Source organism: Haliaeetus leucocephalus, unplaced genomic scaffold (assembly GCF_000737465.1).
Source record: "Haliaeetus leucocephalus isolate CR32 unplaced genomic scaffold, Haliaeetus_leucocephalus-4.0 Scaffold203, whole genome shotgun sequence".
NCBI lineage: Eukaryota > Metazoa > Chordata > Aves > Accipitriformes > Accipitridae > Haliaeetus > Haliaeetus leucocephalus.
In genome coordinates, this window is record NW_010972639.1 from 615,188 (window position 1) to 631,586 (window position 16,399).

Below are 16,399 nucleotides of genomic sequence, written 5' to 3' on the forward strand. Positions count from 1 at the left end.
CCCGCCCCGCCATAATTGCGCGTTGTCTCACGTTCGCACCTGTGCAAATCGTGGGCTGTATGGGTATGATACCGTACAGGCAGCCCCTCTGCCTTCTTTTTCTGGTTACTGGTGAGAAAAAAATTACATGGTGGACTTAAATTTAACACTCTTAACAAGCCATCAGGCAGCCTTTCCTACATTTCTAGTTGTGGGAATTTGTATTGTAGTTACTGCTGCTGAGCTTTGGCCTTTTGTGCCGTGAGGACCTGGGTCTTCCTTTGGGGCCCGGCAGCAGGTCTTGGTGCCAAACCCAGCAGCCACCCTCTGTCCCTCCCCTCACCTTGTGTGGCCGGCTTGGCTGCAGAAGGGTCACGGAGCGGTGTGTGAGAGGAGGGCGAGGGGCCCTGGGGTGTGTGAAAGGAGGGCGAGGGTCCCCGGGGAGCACGGAGAAGTTGCGCTGCCATTTCTGCGGGGCTGACTGGCAGCAGAGAGGAGCTGTGCTGGGGGAAGTGCTGCAAAGAGCAAGCAATGGGGAGGGGTGGTGGGGGTGGTGGTGAGGGGCGCTGGGGAACTGACGGTGCCCGTCTGCCAAAGAGGGGTCCTTTCCGAGCAGAGGAGAAATGCCAGCGCCAAGGCTGGATCTGGAAGAGGGGGAAGAAAGCCTGTGCTTCAGGGCAGCATCATGTCCATCTTTCTTGGGTCACATCTCTTAGTACTAGAAGAAGGGGAAGAAAGGCCCAGCGACACCAGATAACGGGACTCAATGGCACTCTGATTAGAGCAAAGGGCCCTTCAGGTCCATAGGGCCAGGCCCCATGGTGTTTGAATCAGGGAAAAGGGGCCTGCAAGAGAACAGGGACAGGCACCATGGCACCTTCCTGAAGGGAAAGGGGCCCTGCAAAAGCAGAGGGCCAAGACCCGTGGCGCTGTGCTCTGGGGAGAGATGTGCTCAGAGAGCACAGGTCCAGCCCCATGGTAGTCAAAGCAGGGCGACGAGGCTGTGCAAGACCAGAGGGAGAAGCCCCATGGTGCTCTGCTAAGGACAACGAGAGGCAACGGTGGGCATAGCCCCAGGAAAAGGGGGAGAAAGCAGCATGGGTGGGGATAGCAATGCCACCTGCACTGTTAGTAACACAGAGACTTTTTGCAGTTTACAGGCCTTTATTTTATTTCACTTACAAATTATGTCACTTAGAGCACAGGGAGCCATTGAAGGCCAGTGCACGCCCCAGCTGCTGGCCCAGCCCTGGTTTCAGCAGCACCTGGGACATTCTTCTAGCACTGCCAGCGGGGTGGCCTCTTCTTGGCTGGAGAAGAGGCCTCGGGGCTGCCAGACCTCCTCTTTGGGGCTCGCCGTGGCCCCCCAGGGGAGCGTTCCCTGCCCTGGCTGGATGTAGATGGACCTGCCATGGCCTCCTCAGGCTCTTCCTCCTCAGGGATAGGAAAGAGGACAGAGGGAGGGCTTCCAGGACCCCCACGAAGGGCAGCTGCCGAGGTGCTGGGGTAGCCATCCGCATTGGTTCCTTGAGGGCTGTAGGAAGGGGCCAGCCCAGGTGTGGGAGACCCTCGCCAGGAGGCAGTGGGGCCAGGGACACCCGTGGGGCTGCCCTCCCACCCCCCCGCAGCATGGCCGTCCTCCAGGCCCAGCAGACGGCGGGCCTCCCCGCTGCACTGTTGCACAGCGACATGAATGAGCTCGTGCACAAATGTCGCCGCGCTGTTTTGGAGGGTGGCCCTCAGCAGCTGGACCAGCTGGTTTTCATCCAGCCCAAAGAGGACAAGCAGGGGTATGATGAGGCCCTCCACTGTGGCTGCTCGTGAACACCAGTTCCCAAAGATCCACCTCAGCTCCTGACGCACCCAGGTCAGAAGGGGCTGGAGGAGAGCTGGGTGGTCCCGGAAAAGGGATGCCCAGGTGTTGGGCTGGAGGCCGCCCGGAGGAGCCCTGGGCAGCTGGATCTCCACAGGCTGTCGTTCTGCTGCTGCAGGGCTGTGGGCAGCTGGACGGCCGAGAGCTCCTCCTGCCTGGCGGCCGATGACTGGTGGTGCTGCAAATCGGGTGATGATATGCTCCTCAAAGTCATCGTCTGCCCCCACTGAGTGCATGATGGAGATGATCCTCCCCTTGCAGAGGGGGCACTCGGGCTTGCTCTCAGCCCACCGCACAATGCATGGGTAGCAGAATTGGTGGAGGCACGGCATCACGTAGCTGGCCTCCTCCCAGCTGTCCAGGCATATCGGACAGCGGTTGGCCGGCTCCGCAGCCATGCCTTCCACATGTTGCAGTGGGCTGGGGGAAGCTGGGGATGTCAAGGCACTCCTTGTCACCGGCGCTGCAGCAGCGGGTGTCACGCTAGAGAAGGAAGAGAGGCCAGGGTCATTGGCTGGCCCGGGGAGGGGTGGAAGAAGTGCCCAGGTCCCTCAAGAAGGAAACCCTCCCAGCAACCCACTCCAGGCTGAGGTTTCCCCTCCCAGCTCACCTCTGCTGCTGCGAGCGTGCCTCCTGGGTGCCCCGGCTGCCTGCATCTGGCAGGGCCGGGGAAAATCCTTCAGCGGCTCTGGGGCTGGACATGGAGAGCTGCAACGAGCAGCTCCCCGACCACCGCAGCAGCACCAGTGGCTTCCCTCAACACTCCAAACCTCGCGAACTTGCTCAGCTGGAGCGTGGGCTGGACCTTGCTGAGATTGGGTGTCTGAGTGTAAGCAGTGAAGGCCGCCTGGTCACAATGCGGCACCTGGGGTTGTTTTCTGGTTTTGGCTGACCTAGAATTAATTTTGATTCTAGTAGCTGGTATGGTGTTATGTTTTGGATTCAGCATGAGCATAATACTGATAACACGCTGATGTTTTCAGTTCTTGCTAACTGTTTGTACTAATTCAAGGTTTTTTCAGCTTCTCATGCCCAGCCAGCAAGAAGGCTGCAGGGGCATAAGAAGTTGGGAGGGTACACAGCCAGGACAACTGGCCAAAGGAATATTCCATACCATTTAACATAATGCCTGGTATATAAACTGGGGTGAGTTGGCCAGGGTGAGGGGTGAATCACTGCTCGGCAGCTAATGGCATCAGTCAGCAAGTGGTGAGCAATTGCATTGTGCATCCCTTGTTTTGTATATTCCAGTTCTTTTATTACTCTTGTCATTTATTATTATTATTATTTTCTTCCTTTCTGTCCTATTAAACTTATTATTTCAACCCACAAGTTTTACTTTTTTTTTCCAATTCTCTCCCCAATCCCACTGGGGCAGGGAATGAGTGAGCAGCTGCGTGGTGGTTAGTTGCTGGCTGGGGTTAAACCATGACAGAACATGGCAGTCCGTCCCTTGGTGACATCAGAACCTGTGGACATCACTGGACATCAGATGGACATCACTGTCCATCGCTGGGGGATGTCACGACGGGCCATCTTCACCCACGGCGCTCGCCCCACGTCTGGGGTTACCACGACACCGCTGCCCGCTCGATCCCCCCATCTCTCATCTTGTGCTCGGCATCGGTGTCTCACGCCAGTCACCGAGGCCTCAGCCACGTCTTCCCAGGGCCCCGTCAGGTCGCTCTGGCCAGGGCAGACGTCTCCAGGCACGTACGGCAAGAGGGTGCACTGGATAACACCTCGTGCCTCCCCGGGAGGCTGCAGGACAAAGTCCCACAGGCTCTGCCCACACCCCAGCACTGCTGGCCAGCCCTCCGCGCTCCCCTGCTTCCTCCCACGGCGGGGCCACAGGCAGCACTTGGCTCGCCCTTGTGGGTCTTCTCCTGTCTTTCTCTCCTTCCCATCGAAACCATGCTATGTTTCTATGATTCTATGATCGATTCTTAATGGCAAGTCTATCATCCTTGATCAAACTGTGATAGTAAAGAACAACTTCCCACACCATTTATCTGTTGCCGGTGTTTTAGGTTCATCTTAGGGGGTCAGAGTTACAAAGAAAAATTACAGTATGTTAACCCCTTTTATGCTGCGTTTGTACTTTGGTTACTGGCTTTTTAATGGTTAATCAAAGGCTATTACCCTACAAAAAAGGGGCAATGCCTCGGTTTTGGTAACTCAGCTCCCCATCTGTCTAAAGGTTAAAGCTTTAGGCGTTCAAGAGACAGGCTTGAAAGAATTGCCCCGTTTATAGAATTAATTCCTGCAGGACCAGACAGTAATCACAGAAGTTTAGCAGTTCAAAATCAGCCTTGATTTTCCACAAAGCATGAACTACTTGCTTTCTCTAAGAGGGAAAATAATATACATTACTTGGTGGTCCAGCATGGGGAAGGATAACATTTTTTTATATTTCCCATGCTATTTCAAGATCTGTCCTACGGAAATGAAAAACAAAGGAAAAAATTTCAAAGCATTTCCCATCTTTCATTAGAAACTTTATTACATTAACCTACAGGTATGTGAAATGAAATGAATGGTAGTGAAGGGCAGAATGATGAACATCAGTCATCTTTGGAAAATAGATATATTTTTACAACAAACCACTTTTTTTGTCACAGCTAAGAAAAAAGGCCAGGCATACTTGATAGGTTTTCTTTAAAAATATATTGCAGTTCAATCATATCAAAGTGAAGTCTTGTGGGCTAAAAAACTGAAGATAGAAGAGTTAGGTTCAGTGCTCTAGCACTAGTATGAGTGTACCGAATGACAAGATTTTCTGTACAGTAATTAATAAACATGCACCCATTTGTTTTCAGTCATTTAAACTACTATATATGCAATCTTTAAAGCATTTTTGTCAAAATTAGCTCTCTATTCTTCAGTCTGGACTTTAGAGCTTCAGTATAAGGATTACTATTTGGACACATACCTAATAAAAAATTCAGTTGTAGTCATAGTACTTGGAAAATCCAATATACATTAAATAACACATTCCCCACTTTTGATTTTGTTTTATCCTGCAGTTCTAATTTGACTTTGCAGATTGTCTCAGCAGAAAGTATGAGTACAATGAAATCTTCTTTCCCTTGTAATCTGCATGCACATCTCCAATTAAAATTAATGGGAGTTCTCTGGGTAGATCAAGATAAGGACGAATTTTATGCATAACAGTGTGTTATGATTAAAAATCTTTGATATAGTAAAAAGCCTTGAGGTTCATTATGCTTCTAAATGACCAGAATTAATATGCCTACATTATCTAAAACCTAAAGGTTATACTCACTACCTACTTTAAAATCAGCTATTATCTTTGTGCAGCATTTTGCACTTTGTTAAACTGATAAAACATTGCTAGGGGATAGCTATCTCCATTTTCAATGCTAATGTTTCTCACTATTGTAATGTGAATATATAGAGGCAAGGCATCTCTTTCCATTCCTGTCTGTGGTAAAGCCAGTTCTTTGAATAGATGGTGTTTGCTAAAATTATTATATCAACTTACTCATTAAGTTCCCACCACAATATAGTAAGCATGTTCAGAAATATTTAAGTTCTCTAAAGAGCATACTGGGATCTGCAAAAAGGGCTATGTGACAGTCATGAAGATTGAGTTGGGAGTCTCTCAAACTGACAGCAGAGTGTACTTCAGAGCAAGCCACCCTAGCTGTACAGGAGACAGCAGGATTGCTAATGCAAGTCCCATGTGCTTTTTTCCTCTGGAATGATATACAGCTATCATTTAACAAGAATGTATTACCCCTGCAGGCAGTTTGTTTTCTGAGTGTCTACCAATGATCATTCACTGAAGTAAATTCACAAGTTATTTACTTGACCTATACGTATTGCAAATCTGGCTCAGATATATGCAGACATTGCTTATGCTAACTACACAGCAGGAGTTTCACCCATGTACAGAAAGACAGACTTTGGCAATCTGTATATTTAGAATATACAGAAGAGGCAAAGTTATCAGAAACTCATCTGTTTTCATGAATATTTGTCTGAATATATCACTTGAGGATATGTGACATACTGGAAATTTTCAAACAAATATAATTTATTCAGCTCTTCACTTTTTCATATAAAAAAGAACTGTTTATATTATGAATGTTAACTTATCTAGTGGTCTCCAAATTTTACAGAGTAAGAAAATAAATTTTTGTCAGCTCACAGTTGCTAAATACAGCATTTGCTATTCATGGCTTCAGAGAAGAAAAGTTTTATTTTAAAGTCTGTTTCACACAGTACAAACACATGAATATACCAGTAGCTCTACATGTTATCCATATGTACACAAACACAATCAATACTTTGTCTTATGGAGGGATTAAATGGTAACTGGCTTTTGAAATCTTGTAGTTAATTTCTGTACTTGCAAAATGTAAAGATAATCAAATTATTTATTCCAAGGATATACAAGAAATGCCCAGGGAATTGCAAAACAGCCAGTGCTCATGGCCAGCAAGAAACAAGAATGTTACAGAGCACTTCATACAGGGATATACATTCTCAGGCTTGGGCACATCTGCAATGATGTCTTTGGATGCAGATCTCTCATTTGTCACCACTTCAGTGACAACAAATAAAAGCAAATTGTATTTCCATTTCATCTCTGGGGTTCCTTTTAAAAAAATTTTCCAAAAGTTTTTTCAGTTTTTCTTCCAGCTGATGCTCTGTTGCATTTAGTGTTCCAAAGGCAACTGGTTGTGATTTTCTTAGGAATATATCAATGCTGTCACAACAGTGATTATTCTTTGTCTCGGACTGTATTGCAGTCCAGATGTAAAGATAAAATCTGTTGTGGCACTCCCTGTGCTAAGCCAGAGAGCACATACACCAAACTCTTGAACTATCGACTGCCCTTCACATCATTATAGTATATGACAGGTCTCATGTGCCAAAACGTGACCCCCAACACAGAAAGAAGAGAGGACTAGTGCTTCCTATTATATGCCATATGATGCAAACACCTGTATCCTTTCCCTATCAGTCAGGGATATGCCAACCCCTAGAACAAGCTATTCACAAGAAGCTACAGAGTTACTGCCAGGGCAGGGTGGAAAAGCCTGCTGGGATTATGTTACAAGCATGTTAGCAGGTAGAATCACTGACATCAGCAGCAGCTGGAAGAAATACTGCCACATAATTTTTAGGTTTCTAAAGGTAACTTTCTACTGAAAGAGAATGTCCAGTCTATAGCAACCATTTTATTTTTAGGCTCATGTGTTTGGGGGGACAATTTTGCTTCAGTGGATGGATACCTTGGCAAATTTAATTTCCACCAAATTGTGCAGTTCATAACAGACTGTTTTGGAGGGAGAGAAAGGAGCCTTTTGGAAAGATGGTCTCCATCCATATAGTCAACAGAATAAGCTAACCTTTAAAGAAGGACTGTTTTTTACTTTTCTTCTGCATTCTTGTTACTATCCTCGACAAAAACACCTTGATTTTTTTTTCCAATTAATTCATTATGATAAACTATTATGTATTAGCTAACCACCTCTGATAGACATCAGTATGACATGAATTCTTACTTTAACCTTTCCCCTGTGCCCAGAGGTCTCTTTAACCAGACAAAATAAAGGCCAGTTGGCAAAAATGCAAAAGAAATGGATACACAGTAGAATATTTTTGCAGTTACAAGCTAGATCACTAGAAACAGACACACAGCATAAAAATGGAGACACAGGTTAATGAAGAATGGGGGGTACATGTGTCACATTATTAGCAATGCAAAAGACCAGCTTAAGCATGTATTTCCCTACATCAACTATAAAAAAGAAAAGGTGCCTTTTTAGCAAGTATGCACAGAGATTGCTTCATTATTTCTAAGAAAAAAAAAATCAGAACACTTTACTATTTTTATCCTATATTACAGTCATTATTACTACCTGTTTATAAAATGTAAACCTTTCCTTGCAGTTAAGATTTACAGCAGTCATCACCTTTGTCCACTCCTTACATAATCAGTCCATGGTGACAAAAAAAAACCTGATTAAATTTACATATTTTATGAAGGAATTACTGATATGTTATGGATTATTAGTTGTGTATGGCAGAAATAGTGGTCAGAACTGCAACATACAGAGTTGAACAGTAGCAAAAGATTTGTTGGAGACTGGTACTGGGTCTGGAGTACCAAGAGATCTTGAGGCATCATATAATATTGATGTATGCAATGCTTTTATCTCCAAAACTACTCAAGCAAGGTATGCCCATCACCAGTAATGGACAAAAAAGCCTGATGATGGATTTCCCAAACAACTGCAGTATTGTGCTTATTTATCCCCATCAGATCTTGTTTCTTAATATGTCTTGACTAAAGGTCAGAATGGAAGGTAAAATTTGGCAAGGCAGTTTTCTTCTACATAACTAGTGAATCAGATCACCTGTATAAAATGGTATTTGGTAAATTGCACTGTCCTGGGAGTATTTCTACTCTGAAACACAACAAACATGAAGTCTATATTTAAAGTCGCTGAAATCGGATGTTATCACAACTGATCTGCAAACTAGTATTTTTAAGCTAGTATATTACAGTATAAATGTGTTGCATACCTGTTTCTATAAAATTTACTGCCATGAGAAAAAGAAACATCAGGATCCCCAGAGTGTGACATTTGTCCATCTGTCACTTACATACACAATACAAACCTCATGTTGAGATTCTGTTTAATGTACAGCAATTGTCTGCTGGACAGATTAGGAGCCAAATATGATGGTGAACTAGAGGAAGAAGCACAACCATGCCACTTTGCCCCTTGAGAGTCCCACTGTGCTACACATCAGCTTTTGGGGTCATTCACTGCTGACCTCCTTCATAGAGGTTGTGGGGCTATCTCGAACTGGTAGCAAGTCATAATGACATGGAATATGGCTGTTTTTTGGAAGATCATAAGGATCCTGGCTGAAACGTCCGCTGCTGCTGAATGCTCCCTGGACAACACTCACCGTAGGTTCTGTGATAAAAGACAGCACATACACTCAACACTAGAAGGAACAAACAGAAGGCAAGCACTGTGTTTCATTTCAGTTTGCATTACAAAATATCCTCTCCTTTCTGCTTCAATATAAAGATTTCTTGTCATGCTGAGTCCTGAAATGCAGGTGTAGAAACAAAGATTGCTGTTAAGGTGTTATGGCTTTACACTAAGTTACACCTGTGGGCTTGCAACAGGGCCCTGCCATGAGTATATTTACTGACAGAAGCAAGTGGACCAGCATCTGTTCTTTGTGTGTGGACAAACTAAAAAAAAAACCCAAACATCAATTTGGGGGTTTTAGTCAAGATTTTATAGAAATCCTTAGAAACACAATGGGGATATTGATGGATTTCAGAGGAATCTCTAATTGAGGACAGAAAAGCAAAATGGTATCCTATGACATGTGACATACACTTTATTCCAGTCCAGAGACCATTAGGATAACTACCATTCCACAAGACCTCAAAGTTTTCTGTAACTACAGTAACTGCAGCAATGCAGTAACTAGATAGGGCCCATATGAGTGAAATACTACATCTGTGGGTGAAGATGCTGTTTTTTCTGATCAAGAGGAGGAAACAGATCTTTTCTATCTCTTCCATACACTTACTCCAGCTGCATTCAGTACTTAACAGCGTAATCTCCAGTTGAATTATACTGCAATCAAATGCTAAGCTTATCTTATGCCGTTGTTTAAAGAAAGGCTTTCAACCAGGGAAATTCAGAGGTATCTCTATGCTATAGAACAGAGCTGAAAGTATTTCAAACTCTGTTCCTGTGAATAACACCACTTATCTGAAAAGAATGAGATTGTTAGTATAGCTTTTGAGCAGAATATAGAATCTGAACACATCAGCATTTTTTTCATGTCTTTTAATTAAACTGATTCAAAGAAAAAAAGTCCTGTGCTCTTTGTTCTTAACCTTCAACATCTAGAAGCAGATTTTGTACTTACCAACTTCATAAACATTCTTATTTGTTGAAGCAGAGCCAGCAATCTCAGCATATGGGGAGTCCCTGCGTGCTGGTGACTTCATTTCAACATAGCCACATTCTGAACTTTTTGGTACAAGAGCCGGTGGGTCTTTTATAGTAGCATATGGGTTCTCAGAACTACTTAATGAACAATTACTTAAATTGTATTCTGAGTTCTTCACTAGATCTGCAAAAAGAAAAACATATTAATCTCAGGCATGCTACATACTATGGACATCGCTACTAAACACGGCATTCTTTAATTTTGAGTTCTAAAAAGTCACTCATACATGAATATTTAAATGGAAAGCTCTTTTATGGGCTTGATCTTGTCATCAGCAAATTCCTGTTGCAAAGTTTGAGCACCTTCAATTCTGGTTAAAACAGTAGCTAGCATTAAATACAGATAATGTGCAGAATCAGTTTTTAATAGGCACTTCAGAATACTTTTTGCCTTCCCAAGTGCTGAATTCAGGACACTATTAAAATAAGTGATCTAACACTGTTCCCAATAGCAATGTCTGGGCAGATGGTAAGGTGAGTTCTAGGGATGGCCTTTTTGGTGCAAAGTCTGAGTATGCAGCCACACTAAAAGAGTAACGAGCTTCTTATAAGTTTCTGTAAGGTGCATGCAGGAGAACTGAAAAGGAAACATCAAGTTGCTTGTCACTTCAGGATTTAACTGAAGGACAGGTAACTGTAGTTTAAGAGAAGACGTATTTTCTTACGCTTTAAGAAAGAGAAGGAAGAGATTTTGTTATGTCTGTGTTACTTTGTTCTCTGTGTTGTTTTGTGATATGCTGTTATCTAAGCTTTAGAGCTGAGACTTGTTCCCGACCCTGAATATCTAGCATGAGACTGACCTTGGCGAACCTGCCAGTGAATAGCTGCTTATAACTTCGTGATTCCTTTAAGACACTTTAAACTGGGCTTCCCCTAATCCTCCAAACCAGGAAATACCAGATATAATAAATCACTCCTTAAGCTTAATTGTCCTGTATTATACACAAGGTGACAAACCAGCTGCTTTTGTCTACATATTTAACACATAATTCATATGGATTTATCCACACTTTTTTCATTGTTTGGATATTTAGGCATTCTAGTTACCCTCGGCATACATTAGTCATATTACAAAAATAGTGACACACACCAGTATGGTCCAGCCTTATGAGAAAACTGCGTAATTCAAAAGCTAAAAATATCATCACTACTATGAATTTCTGAAGCTTTTCATTCCTCTCTATGAATTCATGTTTTGATATCCTTGCTGAAGGCCTGCAGTGAATGGGATGAAGCACTGCAGGCTTGTAGTTATGCAGTCCTATACTGACCATGCCAGTTGCAAGAGGAATTGGCTCTCTTTTAAAGCCTTTCATCACAGGCAGCATGCATCCTTACCTGGCTCACTAGGCTGAATTCAAGGGCCATCCCCCTTCTGCTGTCTAAAGTACAGCCATTTCATGACTCAAGCATTACAGAAACATTTGATGGATGTGACACATAGAAGACTTACAAAGGCTTGGTTTTTAAAAAAAAAAAATCAAAAAAAGAATAAAAAAGCAAACAAACTTCATGCATTCATTCAGTGTCTAGGAATAATTTTGTCCAAAATTATTTTATATTCTCTTCACACAGAAACCAAAGATAATTTAGAAGAGTAAATTGACTGTCCCTGTCATTTCATCTAAATGGATCAGAAAAAAACCTCACCTTTCAGGGACTTTCCCAAATATCCTCTATCAAGTCCAAAAGCACCTGAGAAAAATGATATAAAAACAGAGTAGTTTTAAAATCAAAGAAAAGTGATTACATAACAGCTTCTAAATCTTTAAAAATCGCTTTGGTACTAATTCCTATCTTAGCAGAATAATTCTCTTATAAGCACTGTGAAACTGCCCAGTCTATACTGGGCATATATGGCATATACTGGGTTACAGAAGCATTTTTACTATTTGCTTGCACACTTTCAAACAGTAGCTTCCTGAACAGGGAAGGTGGTTAAGGTCGTAAGGGACCATTAAATTATCTAGTTTGACCTCACATACGTCACGGGCCATTACATTTCCCCCAGTTACTCTTGAATGAACCTAATAACTGCTCTTTGATTAAACCATATTTTTTGTCTGGAAAACCGTATCTACCAGAAAGGCATCCCATCTTGACCTGAAAATCTCAGGGTATGCAAAGTTCAGTCAAATTCTTGGTACTTTGCTTCCAAAATTAATCAATCCCATTGTGTTGTCCAAGGTCAATCTGTTCCAGTCCCTTGACCTACAGGAATAGCCTAAACACCTAGAGCCTAAGCCTACAGCTTTGCAATTATCTGTTAGTAACAGATTTCTATCAATATAAATCCCAATATAAACATCAGCAATCAGCAATGTCTGACAACTGTCTTCAGAGACCTGGCACTTACCTGGTAAATAAACCAGTCAAATAGCTTTGATTGATATCATGGAGTGCTAATTTTTTCATCAGATTGTATTGTGGTACTATGCTAGAAGCCTTACAAAAGGCCTAAAATAATTTTATCTATACAATATCTCTATAAACAAAATTCAGTTTGCAAGAATGAAATTATGTTATTTGAGGATACATAAACCAATTAATTTTATTCCCACCCCATCCATATTTATTAGATCTCATGTCAGCTGTTCTGTTGTTTATACCAAGACTAATGTCCAGGTCACCAGCCTAGAGCTACCCAAGTAACTCCATTTGATTTCCTAGAAAACAGACATAATATCAGCATTCACCCAGTCCTCTAGAATCTCCCTGTTACTCAAGATCTACTGCAGTGGGTTAACTACAGCCAGTATCTCTTAGGAGTCTTAAGTGCTATTACAAATGCTCTAAGAAAATGTAAAGTTGAACATTTAGCATTATGACTGAAAACCTTTTCTAAAAAAAACCCAGATCTAAGCCTGAACTGTGATTAGACCAAGATTGGGGATGAGCAGGAAAAAAAAAAGCTGCATGCTGTTGTCCTGATGCCCAGAATCTGATACTGATAAGGACAGAAATTAAGGTAATTAAATGATCTAAATTACACTGGCAATGAAAGTCCCTTTTAAGGCTTTCACTGGTCAGAGATATGGTCAGTGCAATCCAGCCATTTTGGAATGCATGAGATTGGGAAAGGATGAAAAGACAGCAAAAGACAGCATAAAGCAAGATACAGCAACTCTCACCACTTTTTGGGAATTTTTCTTGTTAAGGACAATGCTCTGTCTTCTAACAAACAGGAGGTTTAGCTGGGAACATGCTTCTAGAATTTACATCTGAAGCAGTTCAGATGATGAGAAACTACTTTTTAAAGCATTGATTCCATTTGGTGGGGATTTAAAAAAAAAGGATATATGTAACCTCTCATTTATTTAATACAAATATGTAATTTTGCCAAAGCAGACCCTTATTGTACAATTGTAACCATTATTTTATAAAAATAATTAATAAGCAAATCTTTTTATAAAAATAAGATGAGATATTTTGCATATCATGTCTGCACTGGGCATCGGATTGATTCACCGTTCCTCACAAGGAGTCACTCTTTTATCTTTAAGGGTACTGACTTAAAGGAAGGTCAAACCCAGAACCCTGAACCTCACACACAGTCTGACAAGCCTGGCATTACCCTGAGTGGAGAACCAGGAAAACATCTCTGCTTTCCAGTCCATCCCAAACACAAGGAATAACATCCTCCCTTTTTCTTTTTTTTTTTCTTACCAAGCTCATTGAGGTAGCCGCCATGTTTCCAGTCTGCAGGCAGTGTTCCTGTGTAATCCATGATGGTGCCTCGTTTTCCAGGTTCCACATTTTTAAGGTTCACAAACAGCTGATTGTTTTTTGCCTGTTCCAAAGAAAGGTAGGTAATAAAAACTGAAACTGAGGAGAAGTTGCTGAATTTCCAGGTGATAATCAGGGAAAGCAAAAATAAACCTAATACGAAACATTAGGGAACAAAGTAAACCCAAGGCTAACCTACACATAAGCATCCAGTTTTTTATGCTTTACCTTTGCCAGGGTCAGTCTGTCCATGTTGTTGACATGAGGTGGGGTGGTGCATTGAGTTAGAGTATGATAACTAGGGTTAGAGAAATAGTGACTGTTAGCATTTCCACCATTACCGTGAGGGATGGTTTCTGAAAAGAAAAAGAAAGGAAAATGAACAACTAAAAATAACATGGCATTTCTTTCTTAGGATATGTTTTTGACAGTGCTGCACTGATTTCAGAATCTGATTTAGAGTTTCTTGAAAAAAAATAGAAAAATCTTGCATTCATTTAAAGAAATTAGAGATACAGAGCAGTAACTGACTAGTCATGTCCTCACTTTCAGCAGAGCATTCCCAAGTGTTACTTGCTAACTTCTTTTTCTGCTGTGGTCCCTTGCTCTCTTTTGCCTCTGTAGTCATAGCATTATCCGAATTATAGACACTTTTACCGTCAAGTTCACAGCAACATTTTCTGGTGCTTCAAGAGCACCACCACCTTTGCTGATACATCTTTCTTGCCTTTGACAACTGTTTCTGCAGGCTTCTTTACCTGCTTCCTTCCTTAACAGCTGGGTGCAAAAGCCAGCATTGCCTAAAGTTTAATGTACCTACTGCATCCCAGCTCACATGCACTTTCATAGGTCGAAAACTCCTGGTTTGTTTCGGGAGCATTGCTCCTTCCCTTCATTTGTTTCAAACTCAAGCCACTATGCTATCTGCCTCTCTACAGAATCTTGCCACAGCTAGTGTGAAATCCTCATTTTCCACAGCTATAGCAGTCTTTCTGTATTCAAGCTGTTGGCATTGAATTTAAAGTCTCAGTAGAAACCATATTTTGCCATACTTTTGAAAATAGGCACAGAGGAATAGAAATGTCCATATTTCCACTGTTTAATGCAGAAAAACATTTCAGGGTGCAAAATGTTACACAGTAAAGCAAGGGTATATTGAAGGTCACTTGTTCCTTACAATTAACACATTTTACCAGAGTAAGCCACCTTCATAGTATCAAAACCAGAGATTAAAAGACTGTGATGCAGAACAAACTAAGCAGCTATAAATGGTGGGGCAGCATCCTTCTGAACTTGGGTGAACTGTCTCTGATAGCTGAAAGGTAAGCACACAAGTATACCATAGCATCCCACCGGTCTCGTGTGCCAGTTCAGCAACCCCAACTGTCAGTGTGGTCTCAGGGGCTGCTCTCTGGCAAAAGGCAGTTGAGAGCAGTGTCTCAGTGTTCCTCTTCCTAAAGAGGGAAACCCTCCCTTGCCTCTCTTTCCAGGAAGGCTTCCAAAGCAGAATTGTAGACACCCTTCTCAAAACTGAATATGTTCCTGCTCACAGCAGCCCTTGCTAATGCGAAAAGGTGAAAACATGCACACTCAAGCCCTGTAGGGGCAGATCTGAACCCCTTCAGAGCTCAGCTAAAAATGCACAAAGTCAAGAGATAGAGAAAAAAAAAACCCACTGTTCTAAATGTCACTTACCTGAAATGGTGTAATCTGCATTGATGACCCTCATAGCAGGGGTATAGGTCACTGCGGGCATATTTGTTTCTTTTCCTTTCTGCTTATGTCTGTAAACGATGAACAGCACTAGCAGGAAAAGCACAACCAGGACAAGAATGATGATGCCTGCTATAGCCCCTATCTGGTAAGAATCAGCAGGGATGGCAGTGCTGGTACGGCTTAAACTGTTCAAGTTTCCCACTATAATTACACCAGCTGAAACAGAAGAAGAAATGAAAATATGTGGCATAAATTCAGAGGCTTATGTGTTAGGAGCAGAAGACAATATTTCACTTTGAAATCTTTCTGCTACTTTAACTGTATTCAATAATGCAAAAATAGAACTATGTCAGAAATCAATGTGAAGACAATTCTAGCCTTAAGGAAAAGCATTCATCTTCCTCATAGAAAGAGATATTTTCATGGAGTTGAAAAAGTAAGAATATTCTCTAGGCAAAAGCACAGAGCAGGTAAAGCACATGCTCTATCAGCAGCTTTGGACAGCACAGCACTGTAAAACATCTCATACAATCTACACTTGAGTGCTTTGCTCCAATAAACAATCACTGAGGCATCTAATACTTACAAAATCTACAGAACATATATAATTTAATAGAGTGGGCTATTTAAACACATATGCCTTATCAGATTAATTTAATGAATGACACAGAGATGGAATTTAATAGGTTAATCCAAGTTTTATATAAAACAATTACAATAATTTTATTGCATGTAGGCTTTACCTTGATCACACCTGGCCCCTTTCCAGCCTGGGCTGCAGTAACATGTTCCTGTGATGTGGTCACAGGTTGAGTTGTTCAGACAGTCACATATCTGCCGGCATCCATACCCATATGTACCTTGAGGACATTCTGCACAAAATAAGTGCAAACAAAAATTATACACAGTCAGTACTTCTCAAATATTTTGGTATTACGGATCTACAGCACCATTCAGGCTACCATTTGTTTCTAACCCCATACGTTTTTGTACATGGCCAGCAGATGGCAATGTGTTATTAGTGGTAGAGATTTTGGGGGGGGGGGGGGGGGGGGGGGGGGGGGGGGGGGGGGGGGGAGGG

General features: G+C 42.4%; 1 protein-coding gene across 2 annotated transcripts in view; it reads right to left on the minus strand.

Annotated features, from left to right (window-relative positions):
- Positions 1-8,199: 8,199 nt before the first annotated feature.
- Positions 8,200-16,399, minus strand: part of MEGF10 (multiple EGF-like-domains 10) — an 81,179-nt gene continuing 72,979 nt past the window's right edge. The window contains exons 18-24 of one of the 2 annotated variants that reach the window (XM_010566068.1): positions 16,062-16,190; positions 15,298-15,534; positions 13,831-13,958; positions 13,543-13,666; positions 11,527-11,571; positions 9,794-10,000; positions 8,200-8,814 (exon numbers count right to left, since the gene is read on the minus strand). In XM_010566068.1, coding sequence (XP_010564370.1) covers positions 8,654-8,814; positions 9,794-10,000; positions 11,527-11,571; positions 13,543-13,666; positions 13,831-13,958; positions 15,298-15,534; positions 16,062-16,190 — 1,031 coding nt within the window. In that variant the 3' untranslated portion in view covers positions 8,200-8,653. The remainder of the gene's footprint in view (positions 8,815-9,793; positions 10,001-11,526; positions 11,572-13,542; positions 13,667-13,830; positions 13,959-15,297; positions 15,535-16,061; positions 16,191-16,399) is intronic. The other variant, XM_010566069.1, reaches the window with a different exon arrangement.